The 21480-nt window shown below is 42.4% G+C and overlaps 1 protein-coding gene and 1 pseudogene across 1 annotated transcript; one reads left to right on the top strand and one right to left on the bottom strand.

Annotated features, from left to right (window-relative positions):
- Window positions 1–852: 852 nt before the first annotated feature.
- On the bottom strand, window positions 853–11041 carry LOC127677285 (guanine nucleotide-binding protein subunit alpha-12-like; annotated as a pseudogene).
- Window positions 11042–13281: 2240 nt separating this feature from the next.
- On the top strand, window positions 13282–19225 carry LOC127677284 (disks large homolog 5-like). Its single transcript, XM_052172389.1, has 6 exons — window positions 13282–13300; window positions 14278–14412; window positions 15294–15453; window positions 17415–17558; window positions 18188–18371; window positions 19082–19225. The coding sequence occupies exons 1-6, from the start codon at window positions 13282–13284 to the stop codon at window positions 19223–19225; spliced, it is 786 nt and encodes a 261-aa protein (XP_052028349.1).
- Window positions 19226–21480: the final 2255 nt, after the last annotated feature.

The following is a 21480-nucleotide window of genomic DNA, read 5'->3' as shown; positions in this document are numbered from 1 at the left end:
CCAAAAAACCAACAAAGAAGAAGAAGAAGAAGAAGAAGAAGAAGAAGAAGAAGAAGAAGAAGAAGAAGAAGAAGAAGAAGAAGAAGAAGAAGAAGAAGAAGAAGAAGAAGAAGAAGCCAAGACTGAAGATGCTCTAGACCTACAGAGCATCTCTGGCCACTTTCAGAGCCCAGGACAGGGGACACTACAGGACACCATCAAGTAAGACAACCTACAAGGCACTTGGTTATGCATCTTTGCCATGGGCTGTGAAGGGACAGGAGAAGGAGTAGAGAGCACCACTATGTGTGCACAGGCTGGCCAGAGCTGCTTCAGAGGCCACCTTCCCATATTGAGGCACGCTGGGCATGGAGCCATGGAGAGTGGCTGCCGGGGCACTAAGGCAGGGTCACAGCTCCCACCTGTTCTCTACAGTAGGAAGTGTGAACCCCTGACCTGGTCTCTTTGCTCATCCTGATATGCCTGAGCACAGAGACTCAGAAGGCATTGGAACGGTCTTAAAGGCAGTGTGTTCACTTTGGGAGGTGGCACTGAGGACGGAGCTTGGCCACTCTGAGTTTAGCTGCATCATTTGCCCTTCTACAGCCTAATGTGAGGCCAAGCTTCTGACTTAGTGTCAGAAGAGGGACTCAGTGAGAACCTGCATGACAGAGGGAAGAGTCATCTGCAAGACAGACCAGCTGGGGTTGTGTTTCTGTCATTAAAGGGAGCACAGGTGTGTGTCTGTAAACACCTGAATCCTGGTTAAGTTGTGTCAGCAAGGAGGAGTTTCTGGAGGGAGAGAGAAAGCTGTGTTCTCATGTTTTACAGATCAACACCAGAATGATGGCTTGGATTCAGTAGTTTCACAGTTCAGGATTCAGTAGCTAGCACTGACACTCCAATGTCCTCTTGCCTGGAGTTCGCTGGTGTGACTGGTAGTCCAGCATTCTTGGGCCAGGTATTGATTGGATGGTGTGGATTTGATTCGCCCACTGCAGGTCCATGCAGGTGACAGGTGTCTATGGTAGTGGTGAAGTGGTGGATCGGGGGCTTGATTAGTTCCTGTGTTCCTGTCAAAGCACTGTACTAGGTAGTGCTGGACATCCTCCAGCCCTGAGGGGTCACCCTTGAAATCTGGAAAGTGTTTCTTAATACTCACCGACTTCACCTTCTTCATCAGGAGGTCCATCTTGTTGAGGAAGAGGATGAAGAGATATTGAAGAAGAGATTGTTGTTGACAGTGGTCTCGAAGATGTTCATAGACTCCATCAGCAGGATGGTGCACCTGCCCTCCATGAGGACCTGGTCGTACTCACTTGAGGAGTCCATGAACAGGATGGATGTAGTCCCATGGAAGCACTGGAAACACTTCTGGTGCTGCAACCTCTGGCCGCCCACATCCACCATCTTAAATGAGATTTTCTTTATAATAAAGTCAAGTTCAATGATTCCCTTGGCCTTTCTAGCCAGCAGGATGTCTTGTTTACTGGGGAAGTAGTTCAGTTGGCAAATCCAATCTAGGTTATCCAGGAAGTACTTCACTGATTCACCCAGCTGTAACTCACTTCTGCTGAAGGCTTCCCTGATCCCTGAGTCTCTCCAGAGTGCACACAGCACTGACACAAGGAGCTGGAAGGTGGCAGGCTCCACAGGCAGGCCTGCCTTGTTCTCAAGGCCATCAGAAACATCCCTGATCCTGATTCTCCTTCTCAGAGTGCTGCCAGGGAATGCTGAGCTTGTCCCGAGGGTCTACAAGCATCCTTGGGCCTCACCATTAAGTTTGCAGCCAGTGCATACCTCCTTGTCTGTTCTGGCATGAGGATCTCAAGTCTCAGGACCACAGCTAGAATCTTCTGAGAGGAAAGCCTCAGTTGGGGAACTGCAGAGATCAAAGTAATCTTAAGGAAGTTGTTGAAGATGGATGGTGTAGAGGAACTCCAGCAGCGCCTTCTGTTCAAACTCCGGGCCATGGTTGATACACATCTGCTTGAGAAAGGTCGACTTGCCGCTCTAGCCTGCACCCAGCAGCAGGATCCTGACCAGCCGCCACAGCTCAGCATTGACATCTCAGCTGCTCAGCTGTGCCACCTGGCCTGGCGCTCTGAGTCAAGCACTGTGCCTGCCCTGCGCTCACAGTCTAAGGCCTCTAAGGGCAGCAAGCAGTGACTGAGGGTCTGCACAACCCACACATGGCCTTCCTCAGGCCTCGGCCACGCCACACTGGGGGCCTCATGCCATGGACACCCCTCAGCTGGCACGGCCCTCCCTGACCACACTCTGCCCTGCCCGCCTCTCCCTCAGGCTGTGTCCACCTTCACCGCTGCTGCCCAGATGCTTTCACTCGCCTGGCCAGCTGAGGGGTGGAGGGGAAGGCAAAGACTAACTTTTCAAATTCAATTCTGGGCCCTTCAGGGTTTGTCCCAAATAGATAATGATGAGAATATATTATTGATGGTCAATAATTTGTTGTCCCATAAACATAATATTCCTCACTTATTCCTTCAGTTTGCTAAAGCACTTTTGGGTCCTTTAAGAGATAAGGGCAAGACATTGCTGTATGCTATATTGTTAGGGGAAAAAAATTGAAGTATTCTAAGATGTTTGTAATTAGAATATGTAAAAAAGCTGTCTCCTGTTAACAACACAAAAATATAAATTCACAAAGTGAGTCTTGAAAAAATGTATCCTATGTATTTTCATTCAATTAAAAAAAAGACACAAAAACTGACAAATAGGAAGCAACTCTATTTTTAAAGATTCTATGGGAGGAAACCATCAGTCAGGAAGTTGTTCCTGTTCCAAATACCCCTGGTGAAGTGTAATCCCACTCCTTTAGGACAGGCTTCCAGGGAGGATGAATGCCATCGGCAGATGTGGACTGTAAAACCCTAGCACCCTGGGGTATGCATCTGAGGGTCCGAGTCAGAGATGCAAGTCTGCAATAGAATAGTTCGAGAGCGGTCAGAGAAGGAAGCTCTAAGATAAAAGCCTGATGCAACAAGGTGTGATCATGTGCATAGCTTAAGGCCAACTAAAACAGGTTTCTAGTATTGCACATCCTAGTAATCTTTCCCACTAGTTCCTCCTGAGCAGCATACACATGCTTCTTAAATCATAAGGATGCTTCCAAAGTCAACAGTGGATTCTACTTCTGAATAAGAAGAAATCAATCTGGTGATTCCAATGAAAATTGGAAATGGTTTTACCTGAACACCCAGCTATATCACTTCTGGGCATATACCCAAAATTGTTCTGACATATAAAAAGGACACATAGTCGCCTATGTTCGTAGCAGCCTTATTGATAATAATCAGAAGCCAGAAAGAACCCAGATGTCCCTATGGAAGAATGGATACAGAATGTACGGTTACTGAATGGAGTACTACTAAGCAATTAAAAAACCAATGACTTCATACAATTTGCAGGCAAATGGACGGTATAGAAAATATCCTGATAGGGGAGGGCGGCGGCAGCGGCGGCAGTGCAGCAGTGGCTGGTCCAGCTGAAGGGCCATCAGCAGTGGAACCAAGGCGACACAGGGTCCAGTTAGGCCCTGCGCCCACGACCACTGACCTTCGCTGACCAGCTGGACAGAAAGCAGCTGCAGTTGTGCGGTGCCTTTCCTGCGCCAACTTTGGAGATAGAAAGCCTTGGGAAGAAATCAGGGGACAGAGATGCAAATATCAACAACAGAATACAAGAGATAGAAGAAAGAATCTCAGATGCTGAAGATTCCATAGAAACCATGGACTCAACAGTTAAAGAAAATGCAAAATGCAAAAAGCTTGTAACCCAAAATATCCAGGAAATCCAGGACACAATGAGAAGACCAAACCTAAGGATTATAGGCATAGATGAGAGTGAAGATTTACAACTTAAAGGGCCAGCAAATATCTTCAATAAAATTATGGAAGAAAACTTACCTAACCTAAAGAGAGAGGTGCTCATGAATATACAAGAAGCCTACAGAACTCCAAACAGACTGGACCAGAATAGAAATACTTCCCGTCACATAATAATCAAAACACCAAATGTTCTAAACAAAGAAAGAATACTAAAGGCAGTAAGAGAAAAAGGCCAAGTAACATATAAAGGAAGACCTATCAGAATCACAGCAGACTTTTCACCTGAGACTATGAAGGCTAGAAGGTCCTGGGCAGATCTCATGCAGACTCTAAGAGAACACAAATGCCAACCAAAACTACTATATCCAGCAAAACTCTCAATCACCATAGATGGAGAAACTAAGATATTTCATGACAAAACCAAGTTTACCCAATATCTATCCATAAACCCGGCCCTAAAAAGGATAATAGGAGGACAACACCAATACAAGGAGGGAAACTTCACCCTGGAAAAAGCAAGATAGTAACCTTTCATCAAACCCAAAAGAAGTTAAGCATTCAAATTTAAAAAAATAACGTCAAAAATGATAGGAAGTAATAATCACTATTCCTTAATATCTCTTAACATCAATGGACTTAATGCCCCAATAAAAAGATACAGACTAACTGAATGGATACGTAAACAGGACCCTACATTTTGCTGCTTACAGGAAACACACCTCAGGGTCAAAGACAAACACTACCTTAGAGTAAAAGGCTGGAAGACAATTTTACAAGCAAATGGTCTCAGGAAACAAGCTGGAGTAGACATTTTAATATCAGATAAAATTGACTTTCAACCCAAAGTCATCAAAAGAGACCCTGAGGGACACTTCTTGCTGGTCAAAGGAAAAATACAAAAAGAAGAACTGTCAATCCTGAACATCTATGCCCCAAATGCAAGGGCACCCTCTTTCGTAAAAGAAACTTTATTAAAACTAAAAGCACACATTGTACCTAACACAATAATTGTGGGTGACTTCAACACTGCACTTTCCTCAATGGACCGATCAGGAAAACAGAAACTAAACAGGGACACAATGAAACTAATTGAAGCTTTGGACCAATTAGACTTAACAGATATATATAGAACATTCTATCCTAAAACAAAAGAATATACCTTTTTCTCAGCACCTCATGGTACCTTCTCCAAAATCAACCATATAATTGGTCACAAGACAGACCTCAACAAATATAAGAAGATAGAACTAATCCCATGCCTCCTATCTGATCACTATGGAGTAAAAGTGGTCTTCAATAGCAACAGAAACAACAGAAAACTCACACGTGGAAACTGAACAATACTCTACTCAATGATACCTTGGTCAAGGAAGAAATAAAGAAAGAAATTAAAGACATTTTAGAACACAATGAAAATGAAAACACAACATACCCAAATCTATGGGACACAATGAAAGCAGTGCTAAGAGGAAAACTCATAGCCCTGAGTGCCTCCAAAAAGAAAATGGAGAGAGCATACATTACCAGCTTAATGACACACCTGAAAGCCCTAGAACAAAAAGAAGCTATTTCACCCAGGAGGAGTAGAAGGCAGGAAATCATCAAACTCAGGGCCGAAATCAATCAAGTAGAAACAAAGAGAACCATACAAAAAATCAACAAAACCAGGAGCTGGTTCTTTGAGAAAATCAACAAGATAGATAAACCCTTAGCCAGTCTGACCAAAGGGCACAGAGAAAGTATCCAAATTAACAAACTTAAAAATGAAAAGGGAGATATAACAACGGAAACTGAGGAAATCCAAAAAATCATCAGATCCTACTACAAGAGCCTGTACTCAACACAACTGGAGAATCTGGAGGAAATGGACAATTTCCTTGACAGATACCAAATACCAAAATTAAATCAGGACCAGCTAGACCATTTAAACAGTCCCATAATGCCTAAAGAAATAGAAGGAGTCATAGAAAGTCTTCCAACCAAAAAAAGCACAGGACCAGATGGCTTCAGTGCAGAATTCTACCAGACCTTCAAAGAAAAGTTAACACCAATACTCTTCAAACTATTCCACAAAATAGAAACAGAAGGAACACTACCCAATTCCTTCTACGAAGCCACAATTACGCTGATAACAAAGGCACAAAAAGATCCAACAAAGAAAGAGAACTTCAGACCAATTTCCCTTATGAACATCGATGCAAAAATACTCAATAAAATTCTTGCCAACCAAATCCAAGAACACATCAAAACGATCATCCACCATGATCAAGTAGGCTTTATCCCGGGAATGCAGGGTTGGTTCAATATACGGAAATCCATCAATACAATCCAATACATAAACAAATTCAAAGAACAAAACCACATGGTCATTTCATTGGATGCTGAAAAAGCATTTGACAAAATTCAGCATCCTTTCATGCTTAAAGTCTTGTAGAGAACAGGAATTCAAGGACCATACCTAAACATAGTAAAAGCAATATACAGCAAACCGGTAGCCAGCATCAAACTAAATGGAGAGAAACTTGAAGCAATTCCACTGAAATTAGGGACTAGACAAGGCTGCCCCCTTTCTCCTTATCTTTTCAATATTGTACTTGAGGTACTAGCTGGGGCAATTCGACAACATAAGGAGGTCAAAGGGATACAAATTGGAAAGGAAGAAGTCAAACTATCATTATTTGCAGACGACATGATCGTCTACCTAAGTGACCCAAAGAACTCCACTAGAGAGCTCCTACAGCTGATAAACAACTTCAGCAAAGTGGCAGGTTATTAAATCAACTCAAGCAAATCAGTGGCCTTCCTATACTCAAAGGATAAGCAGGATGAGAAAGAAATTAGGGAAATGACCCCCTTCACAATAGCCACAAACAGTATAAAGTATCTTGTGGTGACTCTTACCAAACATGTGAAAGATCTGTATGACAAGAACTTCAAGATTCTGAAGAAGGAAATGGAAGAAGACCTCAAAAAATGGGAAAACCTCCCATGCTCATGGATCGGTAGAATCAATATAGTTAAAATGGCCATTTTGCCTAAAGCACTATACAGATTCAATGCAATACCCATCAAAATCCCAACTCAATTCTTCACAGAGTTAGAAAGAGCAATTATCAAATTCATCTGGAACAACAAAAAACCCAGGATAGCTAAAACTATTCTCAGCAACAAAAGAAAATCTGGGGGAATCAGTATCCCTGACCTCAAGCAATACTACAGAGCAATAGTGTTAAAAACTGCATGGTATTGGTACAGTGACAGGCAGGACGATCAATGGAACAGGATTGAAGATCCAGAAATGAACCCACACACCTATGGCCACTTGATCCTCGACAAAGAGGCTGAAAACATCCAATGGAAAAAAAAGATAGCCTTTTCAACAAATGGTGCTGGTTCAACTGGAGGTCAGCATGCAGAAGAATGCGAATTTATCCATCCTTGTCTCCTTGTACTAAGCTCAAATCCAAATGGATCAAGGACCTCCACATAAAGCCAGACACTCTGAAGATAATAGAAAAGAAACTGGGGAAGACCCTTGAGGACATCGGTACAGGGAGAAAGTTTATGAACAGAACACCAATAGCGTATGCTCTAAGAGCAATAATTGACAAATGAGACCTCATAAGGTTACAGAGTTTCTGTAAAGCAAAGGACACCATCAAGAGGACAGATCGGCAACCAACAAATTGGGAAAAGATCTTCACCAATCCTACATCGGATAGAGGGCTAATATCCAATATATATAAAGAACTCAAGAAGTTAGACTCCAGAAAACCGAACAACCCTATTAAAAAATGGGGTACAGAGTTAAACAAAGAATTCTCACCTGAAGAACTTCGGATGGCAGAGAAGCATCTTAAAAAATGCTCAACTTCATTAGTCATTAGGGAAATGCAAATCAAAACAACCCTAAGATTTCATCTTATACCAGTCAGAATGGCTAAGTTTAAAAATTCAGGAGACAGCAGGTGTTGGAGAGGGTGTGAAGAAAGAGGAACACTCCTCCACTGCTGGTGGGGTTGCAAATTGGTACAACCACTCTGGAAATCAGTCTGGCGGTTCCTCCGAAAACTGGGCACCTCACTTCCAGAGGATCCTGCTATACCACTCCTGGGCATATATCCAGAGGATTCCCCACCATGTAATAAGGATACATGCTCTACTATGTTCATAGCAGCCCTATTTATAATTGCCAGATGCTGGAAAGAACCCAGGTATCCCTCAACAGAAGAGTGGATGCAAAAAAATGTGGTATATCTACACAATGGAGTACTATTCAGACATTAGAAACAATGAATTCATGAAATTCTTTGGCAAATGGATGGAGCTAGAGAACATCATACTAAGTAAGGTAACCCAGTCTCAAAAGGTGAATCATGGTATGCACTCACTAATAAGTGGTTATTAACCTAGAAAACTGGAATACTCAAAACATAATCTACACATCAAATGAGATACAAGAAGAAAGGAGGAGTTGCCCCTGGTTCTGGAAAGACTCAGTGAAACAGTATTCGGCAAAACCAGAACGGGGAAGTGGGAAGGGGTGGGTGGGAGGACAAGGGAAGAGAAGGGGGCTTACTGGACTTTCGTGGAGTGGGGGGGGCTAGAAAAGGGGAAATCATTTGAAATGTAAATAAATTATATCGAATAAAAAAAATTAAAAGAAAAAAAAATTCAGGAGACAGCAGGTGTTGGAGAGGGTGTGGAGAAAGAGGAACACTCCTCCACTGCTGGTGGGGTTGCAAATTGGTCCAACAACTCTGGAAAGCAGTCTGGCGGTTCCTCCGAAAACTGGGCACCTCACTTCCAGAAGATCCTGCTCTACCACTCCTGGGCATATACCCAGAAGACTCCCCACCATGTAATAAGGATACATGCTCTACTATGTTCATAGCAGCCCTATCTATAATTGCCAGATGCTGGAAAGAACCCAGGTATCCCTCAACAGAAGAGTGGATGCAAAAAATGTGGTATATCTACACAATGGAGTACTATTCAGCCATTAGAAACAATGAATTCATGAAATTCTTAGGCAAATGGCTGGAGCTAGAGAATATCATACTAAGTGAGGTAACCCAGACTCAAAAGGTGAATCATGGTATGCACTCACTAATAAGTGGATATTAACCTAGAAAACTGGAATACCCAAAACATAATCCACACATCAAATGAGGTACAAGAAGAAAGGAGGAGTGGCCTCTGGTTCTGGAAAGACTCAGTGAAACAGTATTCGGCAAAACTAGAACGGGGAAGTGGGAAGGGGTGGGTAGGAGGACAGGGGAAGAGAAGGGGGCTTACGGGACTTTCGGGGAGTGGGGGGGCTAGAAAAGGGAAATGATTTGAAATGTAAATAAATTATATCAAATAAAAAAATTAAAAAAAAAAAGAAAATATCCCGAGTGTGGTAAGCCACACAAAGGAACACAAATGGTATGTGTCTCCTGAAAAGTTGATATTTGTCCTAAAGTTCACAATGTCTATGATATACCCCACAGACACTATGGATCTTAGAAGGAAGGGAGTCCAGGGCATGGCTGCTTCAGTCCTGCACTGAGGGGGTAACAGGATGATGGTGGGAGGTGGAGGTAGAGGAGACCTGGGAGAGAGAGAGGTGAGGGAGGAAATAAGGGGCAGTATTAGGTACTGGAGAGGATAGGAGAGAAGGAAAGAGGGTCTGGAAATGGAACAAAAATATGTAGCAGGGGGGATGAGGAACTGGGTTAGCCATGTGAGGGACCTAGACACCAAGGAAGCATGAGGTTCCCAGGACCCAAGGGGGAGGATTTTAGCCCAAATGTGCAGAGAAGGGGAAAATAGAACCTGTAGAGACCACATCCATGGGATAGGTATACCTCCACACTTAAACAACCCTGTGACCCCCCCTTCCTTAAATACCACACACTCATTTCCAAATTTTAATCCATAAATGTTCCTCAGCAAAGTAAGAACAGGGACAACAAATGGAGCAGAGACAGAAGGAAGCGACATCCAGGGGCTGCCCTACATTGGGATCCATCATAATTGAGGACACCAAACCAGACACTGATGGTGTGGTCAAAAGATGTTTGCAGATAGGAACCTCTTGTGAAGGTTCTTAGGGAAGTCCAGCAGGCAACTTACCCTTGGTGCCATCCATAAGACAGGTCTGGAAAACTGGTGGGGAAGTTAGGGGAAAAGCTGAAGGGTCAAGGGGAATTGTAACCTCACTGGAAGAACAACATCTATTGCCAGGATCACCCAATGTTCCCAGTGAATAGACCATAAACAGAGGAGTGTACAGGGAGGGCTCTTTAGCTCCAGATACATTGTAGCAGAGGATGGCCCTGCCTGAAAGCAATGGGAGGAGAGGCCCTGAAACCTGTGGAGGATTGATGCCCCAGGGTAGTGGGATGCTGAATCTGTAGGGCAGGAAAGGGTGAGTAGGGGAGGCCCTCATACAGGCAAAGGGGAGGGAGAAAGGGAAGATGTGGTTTGAGGGGTCGTTGGAGGCATAACCAGGAAGTGGTATATCATTTGAGATTTATTCAAATGGAAAGATTAATAAATACATTTAAAACAATACACATATGCCAGCCATTTAATTTTAACAATGAAGACTCAGGAGCCAGATGCTGGGGTGAAACCTGCCAGCTCAGAGAATCAGGGAAAGCCCTCAGCTGACTTTCCTACCCTGCTGACCTCCCAGAAGGAAAGCATTCTTTATCCCTCTCCACACTGTTTTAAATATCTTTTAACTTAAAAACCTTCCTTTTGTTTAGTTATATTGATTCCATTTCAATTGGTTCCTTGCTCTGCCTCTTGCCCTGGAATTGACATTTGTTTGCCCTGCAATAAAGGTGTGTAATTGGGCTAAGCCAAAGGACAATAAAGTACTTGTTTACAGTAAACAGAAAGCTCTTAGATTAAAGGTCTGTGCTAGGTCTGAGCTACACCATACAAAATGTATTCGGTAAACAACACAATCTTGGGGTTTACAATGATAATGAATACACTGCAACATAAGTAAACAATGTTCTCTCTGCTATAGAAATTATGATGGGAACACCATGATCCTAAATAAAATCAGAACTGGACTCTTGAAGCTGTTGCACATGACCAACAAGGACAAAAAGATCCCCAAGGAGACTCTTGATCCTTATCACAAGGGATAAATTATCCATTCCTTTTGTCACATATTTTAGGCCAAGATATCACCATTCCTGACCTTGGTTCATTGTCCTAGGTGTTGCTGAAGGGAAGGGTTGGTGTCCAGGGGTCACCCAACAAACCACAGGAACACTGAATTAAGTTAAACAGGGATGGTTTGATGAATACACACCCCCACGATGGACCCATGAGGGCAACAGCTCAAACCTGAGCAGGAGACATTGCAGCAGGGAATGGCCTTGTCTCAACTGGTGGGAGGCCCTTACTCCCATTGAAGATTGATGCCCCAGTGGAGTGGAGTGCTGAAGCAGTAGGGGAGGAGAAGGTGCGTGCGTGGGGGAGCACCATCATACAAGCAAAGGGCCCTGACTCAAGCCATTTTAGACATAATAATGCATATTGACCTTGATTTGATGGGTACTAGGTGAAGGATATAGATGTGAAATTTCCTGATTAAAATCCTCAAAATATGTAGTACATAACATGGTACATGGACAGCATGACCCTGGTCTGAATAAAGATTTTTTTCTTTTGTTTTACATGAAGGACTTGAAGGCATGTTACAACAACAGTATGAAATAGATGGCTAGCAAGTAACAAATTGGCTACAGTTATGCTATGGCACAAAAAATTCTCAGAAAAAATGTATCCTTATGAAAAATTTCTGTATGACCTTACCATGTTTAAACAAGTTCTGTGGCCTCAAAAGGAGCTCCTTAGAAGTAGAACAGAAAAGGTGTTTGTTACCTGAAATGAGGGGCCTGAGCAGTGTTGCTCAGCCTTCTCAGTGACAATTGCACCTCACTCTGTCCCTGCAGGGGATCCCAAACTGTCCTTCCAACTTCCCTGTGAACCAGTCTAGGCACACAAAGGCCAGGAACCAGTGCTGATGTCCCACTCCTCACTTATGCTCTATTTTCAACAATGTATATGTAGAAGCAAATACAGTGTGGCCACTTGACATTCATACTCTTCTCATCTTACTGAGGGCAGCAATTGCTTGACTACACCCAAATCTATAAAATATGTGGGCACTAGGGAAGTATATCAAGATAAAGCTAGGAGAGAGGTACATGAACTCTGCCCTGGATTGAATGCAGAAATGTGGGGGTGGGACAAACATGTATGGTTAAATATCCCACTAAGTTCACATTGTGTCTGCTTGATTTACTCTCAGGGCAAGGAAGGGTAGTATCTCTGATAGTGTCTTTCAAGTCCCTCGAAAAGTTCACTGGGGTTTGGCCTCAGCACTTGATATGTGGTGATGTGGCAAGGGCACTCAGGAAAGCTAGAGATTGTAACTGGCACAGTATCATGCTAGCAGCAGTGGATAATACTCAGTTGTCCAGATGGTGATACACACTCTCATTGTTTCTTTTTTTAATATTTTTATTTTCTATATTCTTTGGTTACATTCCAAATGATTTCCCCTTTCCCAGATCCCCCTCCCCATATGTCCCATAAACCTTTTTCATTCCTTAATGTGAACCCAGGGAAAGAGCAAAAAAAATCCTTAGAAAAGAAAGAACATTTCCCCTTCTCCATCTTCCCAGCTAGAAACACTTGCAGAGAGAAAATGGTAAATTCATTAAAATAGACAAAGATTGGTAGGTGAGGCCTTGAATGGAGGGTGTGTTTCAGTGTTTTCTCTGAAACCGAGACTTAAAAATTCCATTTCATCCTCTACCTGGCCTCCCAGGCTAACCTTCACCTCAGATAATCCTGCTTCCACTTTACTGTTGTTAGGCTTACAAGTGGGGCTCCTAGGAATGGTAGGACAGGACTAGTCACTGACAGAGACCTGGGTTTTCTAATGCTGAGGTGTGTACCCACCAGTGTAGGTACAGACATTTTGTTCTATGTCAGCTCCCTAGTTTGATTACTGCTATAATGTGCCTGCCAAATCACTGACACAGAAAAATAACTTGTCTCAGAGGAAGGTCATGTTGACACATACTCTTATGTTCTTTATGATATTTGTTAAACTTATAATGTTCAACAAAATTTACATAGGATCCATCAAATTAATGGTCAATATACACTCTTATATCTAAAATGACGTAATCAGAAATGAGCACTGGACACTTCCTATAACTTCATAGAAGCTACATGTAATTTGGGTTTTCTGTTTGTTTGTTTGTTTGTTTTTGTTTTTTGCTTTAGAAGTTGATGAATATAGATGTTTGTAGCCATGGCTTAGCTCCCAAAATCTGATATGTGGTTCTGTTCAATCAGTATTATGGTCTACATTCATTAATCCATCCCTGTTTATTTGGGAAAGGTGTTTTTCTGGTTTGTGGGGCCCATCATGAACCCAAGCACAAGATGTGAGGCCCTTGCTCTGTGCACTAATATACATCTATTATATTTTCATAAACCCTTACCAATTTTGACTATTTTATTTTGTTCTGACATAATCTCATTTTATAGATTATAGAGGGCTACTACCAATCCTCCCTTGGTGACACTGGTGCAGAGATGAGACTCTCATACTCTGCCTGAGGGCCTTTCCATTGGTGGCTCCAATATTTTATTTTCCTCTGTCAACTGATCTCCAGACTCTTGCCAGAACCATGAGGACTGCAACTCACTCTCTCTCTCTCTCTCTCTCTCTCTCTCTCTCTCTCTCTCTCTCTCTCTCTCTCTCACACACACACACACACACACACACACACACACACACACACACAAACACACACTCACTCACTCTCTCCTGTCTCTCTCTCTGTTAAGTCATCTTGGGGCAGCTTTCAAAAACCTAAGCACAAGATAACATGAGTGTAGCTCCTAACACACATCCATATATTAACCTGCCCTGCAGGCTCTGCCTGGATGTAATTTCATGCACCTGTACCAAAGAAAGGAGAACTTTTGACTGCACTTTAGAACTGGAGTTGTTTCTCAGTACATTTTAAAGGTTCATATTGCTGATTGAGGAAAATTTGAGATAGGATGAGACATTTATGAGAAGGGTTTGAAAAGGAAACCTTCAGTTAGAAACACAGGGATTACTGAGGTGATGGCAATTAAGCCTAGAGTAAACCATGGCCTTGGAAGGAAGATGGGCTCAGTGGCTATGCCCCAGGAGAGTCTTTAGGAAAGAGAACTTAAGCTTCATGTTCAGTACAGGGAGAACATTAGCCGGGAGCCAAGGGCTGTATGTAACCCACGACATCAGGAGTCCCTTCTTGAACATTCTATAATCTTCCGGAGAGTTCTTGGCATGAGCTGTGATGTCACCAGTGTTGTAGCAACAGCAGAGCATTGAGGTTTCTCAGTCAGTGTCTAGAGGATACACTAATAGACATGTTTGCCCGGCTCAGAAAACTATTTTGGAGAACCAATGTGGATAGGAGAGAGACTAGAGAAAGGAGGAAGGGGGCTGGCCTTTCATCTGAGAGTAATGAAGGACAAAGGAGGTGGTCTTGGAGAATGTGGAGTAAGTACTGGGAAGTGGATATTGAGCTTCCTGGCAGGGTGGCCCGAGCTGGACTTTCTAGCAAATTCCAATTCTTCACTTTCACTGAGTATTGTGGTTTTTACTTGGGGACAGAATGAGAGCATCAGGAGTCACAGAGGATCTAACCTACACCAATTTAGGGAAGGGCATCACTGCTTTCACTACCATGCTTCTAGCTTCAGCTTCTCTGACAATAGTACCAGGGAGAGATTTGTGCCCCTGCTGATAACCTCTTGTTCTCAGAACTACTCTGACTTCCTCTCTCTCAAAGTTCCCAACTTAGCTTTCCCACTGGTTGTGGGTGGCAGGAATAATTGTACTGTAATCAAAGACCTATCAGAGTTGATAAACCCAGCAGAGATTCCATACTGTGGCCACTTCTGGAGTGCCTGTTGTTTCAATAGAGGAAAGAAATCAGTGTGTTCTCCCCCTGCAGGATGTTTTAAGGCCATTTCCTGGGCCTAGAGTAACAAGATAGGAGATCTGAACATCATACAGCACTCAAGTGAAATTCACTTGTCAATAGTGAATTTATAGTGTGACTTGTGAAACCAGAGGACTAAGGACTCTGAAGCCAAGTTGCACTCTGTGCATTTGGTAATAAGCCAGGAGAAGCCATCTCTGTGGTCATCATAAGAATACATAGGGAGACAGAGGACACACATGGCTGCTTACATCTCCTAGTCTCTATAGAGTGATGGGAGAACTGAGATCCACTGAGGATGCATCTAAAGCCTGGACGAAACTCTGTGTGGAGTCACTGGGTTCTAGGCCTGTGGTCTACTTTATAGGCCTCAGAGTAGTCTGTCTATACTCTATGCATTACCAACATTTAAGTTCACTTGTGTTCTTACCTACAGGGGCTGGCAGGCAGACATCATCCACTGCAACTGTCCTAAGCAAGAAGCAGGCCAAGGAGGAAGAGAAGAGGCTGACCAGAGAGCTGCAGCTCATTACACAAGAGAGAAACGAGCTGAGAGATCGCTTGATCTATGTCACAGAGGGAGCCATGAACAAGAGGTATGCATTGCTCCAAATGCTGTGGTGTTCATCTGGAGTCAATGCCACACTTGTCTTTTTAAGGCGGTTGATCATAGGAAGATGTATCTTCATAATATCCCTGGGTCAAACTTCATGTCCCTAAATACTTCTTAGAGGAGAGGCAGAACCTGAAGCTTTGTCAGGAGTAAGATGGGAAATGGACTCTTTTGCTTCCTCCAGGTCAAAAGTGGGACTTTTGGTCTGAGTGAAGAATTCAGGGATAGAGGCAATGGTCAGTATGTTCCCAGAGTGCTTTTGGAAAGCCCTTGAAAGGAGGTGCTTTTGTGAGGTTCTAGGAGCTGAGATTTTGTGGTGAGTGTTTGTACTGGACTGGCAGGTGACTGAGTCCTAGAAACTGCTAGATGCAGATGGAAGGGCCTGGTCCCACATTGTTCATCTCAGCGCTTGACTAGACGCCTGAGGCTCTGCCTGTTTCTCTTTCTCTGAGTGACTTATACTCTGAGACAGTAGTGTTGCATGCATTTCTTCTGAATCTCATGTTATCTCTGCTTCTGTCTCTGATTCACTCTCTCTCTCTCTTTCTGTTACTCTGTCTCTTTTTTCCCTTACATGTGTGTACACATGTTTGTATATCTGTTTCTGTGTGTATGCATGTGTGTGTGCACATGATTGTGGTGTCTCTTGTGAATTAATTTTTTGCATGCTTATATTTCTCTCTACTCTTTTAAACTCAGGGATCTGTGACATCCAGGGTACTCTAAGACAGTAATGTTGCATACATTTCTGCTGATTCTCATTCTGTTCTCTCTAGTTCTGTCTGTCTTTATTTCTCATTCTCTTGCTCTGTGTCCTTTTCTCCTAATGTGTGTGTGCCAGTCTATGAGTCTGTTTGCTTCCACGTGTGCATACAAGTGCTTCTGTTTTGTTTCTTTATATTTACCTCCACACTTTGGAATCTTGTGGTCTGTGTATTGGACTGAGGATTTGCATGCAGTTTCAAGGTGATGTGAGTCCTGATGTCTGGGAGCCCCCACTTTAAATAGCACTGTTCCTTATCTTTATGGGGACATTTATCTAAACAGTTGCACCTCTTGGGCAGATTATAAAGCATTGGTTATGTCTGGTCTCATCTCAAGATTATGTGTAATGTCCTCCTCTGAAGTGTTAGTTATCCAGGAATCATAATCCCTGTTGTCAAAACAGGGAAAATATAATCACAGGTGTCTAGTTGGCAACGACCTGTGGCCTAGGCTATTGAGGGCACAAGGGGCTCAACTGCCCCTCCAGAGCTAATGAGTAAACACAGGGAGCCAGGGCACCCTCCATCTGGATACATAGCTTATGCTGTCCTTGGGAAAGGATAAAAAGTTTCCAAAGATGAAAAAGATCCCAGCATGTAGAATCCAGGAATTGACCTTCCTGTGCTGGGAGTACAAGATCCAGTCTGTGTTCATGTATTCTTAGAACAGAGGGGTGGCCCCTGGGTGTGGAAAGCAGTAGCAGTATGGGGCAATACCAGAACAGGGAAGTGGAAAGGGGTGGATGAGGGAGTAGGGGGAGGGAAGAGGGCTTGTGGGAGTTTTGAGGAGTGGTAAGCCAGAAAAGGGGAAATCATTTGAAATGTAAATATAAAAATATATGGAATAAAAAAAAAAAGAAACACATTTTCAGCCAGGCCATGGTAGCACACACCTGTATTCCCAGCATTTGGAAAGCAGTGGCAGATGGATTTCTGAGTTTGAGGCCAGCCTTGTCTACACAGTGAGTTGCAGTACAGCCAGGGCTACACAGAGAAAACTTGTCTCAAAAATAAAAAAGATATATAAATATAAATAAATGAATGAATGAATGAATGAATGAATGAATGAATAAATAAATAAATAAATAAATGAAATAATTACATGTGTATGTGTCTTGGTTTCTGAAAAGGTGTTTTAAAAAAAGCACATGTTCATGGAGTTCTATCTTCCTGGGGACAGGCCATACTACACACCAAATCCATTATATGAAAAATTAAAGTTAAAGGAGAAGGAGATTATGACATTTCTACACACCTTAGAGAAGGAGAACATTGAGGCCAAACAGACCTTCCAGGATCTCAAGAAAGAAATTAACTTCTATCGGTAAGTACTGTTCATGGAGGTCACCAGGCATGCAATGGCCATTTCTGACTTCCTTTGTTCCTGGACTGGAGAGTCTGCAGGTCTGATTCTATCCCTCTGCCTTTTAGCCATAACTGTGCCTTGGGACTTCTGTCAGTTTCAAAGTCTGTAAGAGACTGTTACTCATCCTAACATTGTCCAGGCATCATCAGGAGCCTCTCATTAGAAGTGATTCAGATCATGAGAGGGTTATGGTACAGTTCTAGGTCTGTGGGGCTCAGGGATGCTTTTACAGAGCTAAATGTGATCTAACAAAAGGATACAATGCCCTCCTCTTGATTCTACTGACTGCATTGAGGGTATCTGCCACCTACTAATTGATGTTGCTGAAATGCTTTGGGCTGTCATGGATACTTTCAGATACCTTGTTCTTTGGAGAGACATGCAACCTTATTGGTGTTTGGGCTGCAGCAATCATTTATTTTTTCCCTCAAGTTGCTATTTGCTGTTTGTGTACCTCTCAAGAATGTATTGAGAAGTATTGCATTAGGTATTCCTGGGAACCTAGGTCCTGCTGGGGTTAATAGGACCTTGATGTAGGAATGGGAGGAGGAGCCTGCAGGATCTTACCATGAAGATTGTGTCTCTAGCAACCTGCACAGCCGGCTCCTGATGCAGAAGAACATTATGAATAAGAGATTGGTTACACTGAAGCAGGATAACAAGAAAGTACATGCTGATTGGACCATCATTCAGCAATACCTGATTGACTTGAACCTGAATGTTAAAGATGAACAGGACAAGACTAGCATCCTCCAGGGCCAACAACATCAGGTAGGTACAAGCAGCTCAGCCTGGCTTATACTGACTGATAACATTTTCCCACTGCATCCATCTTTGCTTTTACACAGCACCATTCTAATGCACAGTCTCAAGCAGCCACCCACCTCATGGAATGTAGTTGGTCATTGCTAGGGCTATGCACATTCTGGGTTGTGAACCTCTTGAGATAAGCTGAAATATGGCAAGTATACCTTTCTACTCCTCTTTATTCTGAAGACCAGTAAGGGTGATAGATCAATATCATGCAGCATTCCTACACCTGCTCATGATATGTGGGCTGCTTTGCAGAGCTTTGGGTAAAATGTGGGTCCTGTGACAGAGGTCACGCTAGGGTCATGTGACTTCCCAAGTGGGAAGCAAATTGAAGTGTTAAAATTCAAACAGTAATAAGAAATATGTTATTCTCCTTGTCTTTGATCTGTGTAGCATGTGGCATTTTCCTTTCCTCCTGTAACCCAGTGAGGTCTCTTCCAATTGCCCATTTCTTGGTGTGCCCTGATAAAAATGAGTAGCAGCTTGTCAGCCCATGTAATAGGCTAATGTTGCTGGATATTTTGCTGTGCCTGCAGTTATAACAGAAATGGTGTCAGTTAAAAGATCAATGATCACATTCTTGTTGAGATGTTGGGAGGCAGCAACCTGACAGCTGACATTTAGGTTCCCAACAAGCCTCTGTCTTAATAACTGCCTTCCTCTTCTAGGATGCAGAGAGTGTAGCAAGAGCTGAAATTTCCACAGCCCAGGAAGAGGGCCTCCTGCAGAATGAGTTACCACTTCAGGAAGCCCCTGATGGTCTCCATCCTCAACAGCCACAAAATTCCTTGGATGAGTCTTCTACCACATAATTGAACTCCTCAGGTTGAATAGGCACTAACTACCTAGCCAGTGAGCCAATCAATTCAGGAATTTATTCCCTTTCCTGTACAAACAATACCCCTTGGGGGAGAACTAAGGTGACTGCCCTGCCAACACATGTCCAAGAGAAGAAACAGACTTTAAGTCCCTGTTGCTGAAAGTGTAGTGAGAGAACTCTGGTTCATATAATTTACTGTTAGAGTTTTGACTGCTGTTTGATTTTTTGCTGTTTTGTTACTTGTTATGTTATTGGATATTATATATTATTGTTATTGCTTTTTTTCTTTATGTTTTTCACTGTTTATAGTAATTATCTTTAAAAGTCTGTTTTTGAAATGTATTTCTGATGAATAAAAATTTATTTGTAACTCCTCCCTTTTGAGACCATATTACTTATTCAGGTTTTCTGTCCTATCCTGTAGACATAGACCTCACAACCACAGATGGATCTCTGTAAGCTCCAGGAAGCCAGGCTACAGACTAATTTCAAAGCCCACTAGGGTATACAAGACAATGGTCTTTTGTATGAATAATGTAGCTTCTCCCATGGATACACACTTTAGGATGTAATCACTGACATACTCTCTCCATGCTGTCATATATTCTCCTACTCCTAAAATATAGAACTCTATTAGAATGGAGACTGCAGCTCATATCTATTTAATATAGCCCATGAATTTCTACCTAGAGCAATCAGACAACAAAATGACATCAAGGGCATACAAAAGGTAAGGGACAATGTCAAAGTATTGCTATTTACACATAATATGATAGTATACTTAAGTGATTCCTAAAGATGTACATAAGAACTATACCTGATAAACACCTACAGGGAAAGTCTCTTGATTCATAATGAACTTAAAAAAGTCAGTAGCTGTTTTTATTGAAAGGATAAAGAAGCTGAAAAAATTAGGAAAACACAACATACAGTACCCAGAATTAATAAACTGTATCTTGGTATAAGTTTATGCAAGCAATGAAAGACCTATAAGACAAGATTTTCACATCTATGCTCCAAATGCAAGTACACCCTCATTAGTCAAAGAATCTCTACTAAAGCTCAAATCACACATTGCACCTGACCCAATAGTTGTGGGTGACGTCAACACCCCACTCTCCTCAATGAACTGATCAGGAAAGCAGAAACTAAACAGGGACACAGTGAAACAAACTGAAGTTTTGGACCAATTGGATTTAACAGATATATATAGAGAGAACATTTTATCCTAAAGCAAAAGAATATATATTTTTCTCAGCACCTCATGGTACTTTCTCCAAAATCGACCATATAATTGGTCACAAGACATACCTCAACAGATATAAGAAGATCAAAATAATCCCATACCTACTATCAGATCACTATGGAGTAAGAGTTGTCCTCAATAGCAACAAAAACAACAGAAAGCCCACATACACAGGGAAGCTGAACAATACTCAATGACACCTTGGTCAAGGAAGACATAAAGAAATCAAAGACCGTTTAGAATTTAAAGAAAATAGAGGCACAACATACCCAAATTATGGGACACAATGAAAGCAGTGCTAAGAGGAAAACTCATAGCCCTGAGTGCCTCCAAAAAGAAACTGGAGAGAGCATACATTAGCACCTTAATGATACACCTGAATGGCCTGGAACAAAAATGTTAATTAACCCAGGAGGAGTAGAAGACAGGAAATCATCAAACTCAGGGCTGAGATCAATCAAGTAGAAACAAAGAGAACCATCCAAAGAAAAATCTGGAAAAAATTATCATGAGAAGGAAAGAGTTCCCATGGTCAGAGTTAACAAGGATTACCATAGAGAAAATGGACATCTGAGGGAAAGCAACTTACAGATACAATACATTCCTATCAAAATCCCAACACAATTAATTACAGGTCTTGATAGAGCCCTTCTTCTGTTCATATGGATAAACAAAAAGCCCAGTGTCGTAGTTAGGTTTTCCTTTGCTGTGAAAAGACACAACAACCAAAGCAACTTTGTTATAAGAGGTGCTGCAAACCTCTTCAGCAACTTGGATCCTGTCTCTAGCTCCCCCATTGTAGACCCTGTGCTCAATTCAATGGCAGGCTGAAATTCTCCTTCTCTGTATTTGTTATGTACCAGAAGAGCCTCCCAGGTGACAACTATATCCAGCTCCAGTCACGAAGCGCTTGTTGGCATCCACAATAGTGTCTGGGTTTTGTATGTGTATATGGGATGGATCACTAGGTAGGGTATTCGCTGGATGGTCTTTCCCTCAGA

The sequence above is a fragment of the Apodemus sylvaticus genome, chromosome 2 (genome assembly GCF_947179515.1).
Source record: "Apodemus sylvaticus chromosome 2, mApoSyl1.1, whole genome shotgun sequence".
NCBI lineage: Eukaryota > Metazoa > Chordata > Mammalia > Rodentia > Muridae > Apodemus > Apodemus sylvaticus.
The sequence above is the reverse complement of the archived record's forward strand: the minus strand, read 5'-3'. Positions and strand labels throughout refer to the sequence as shown.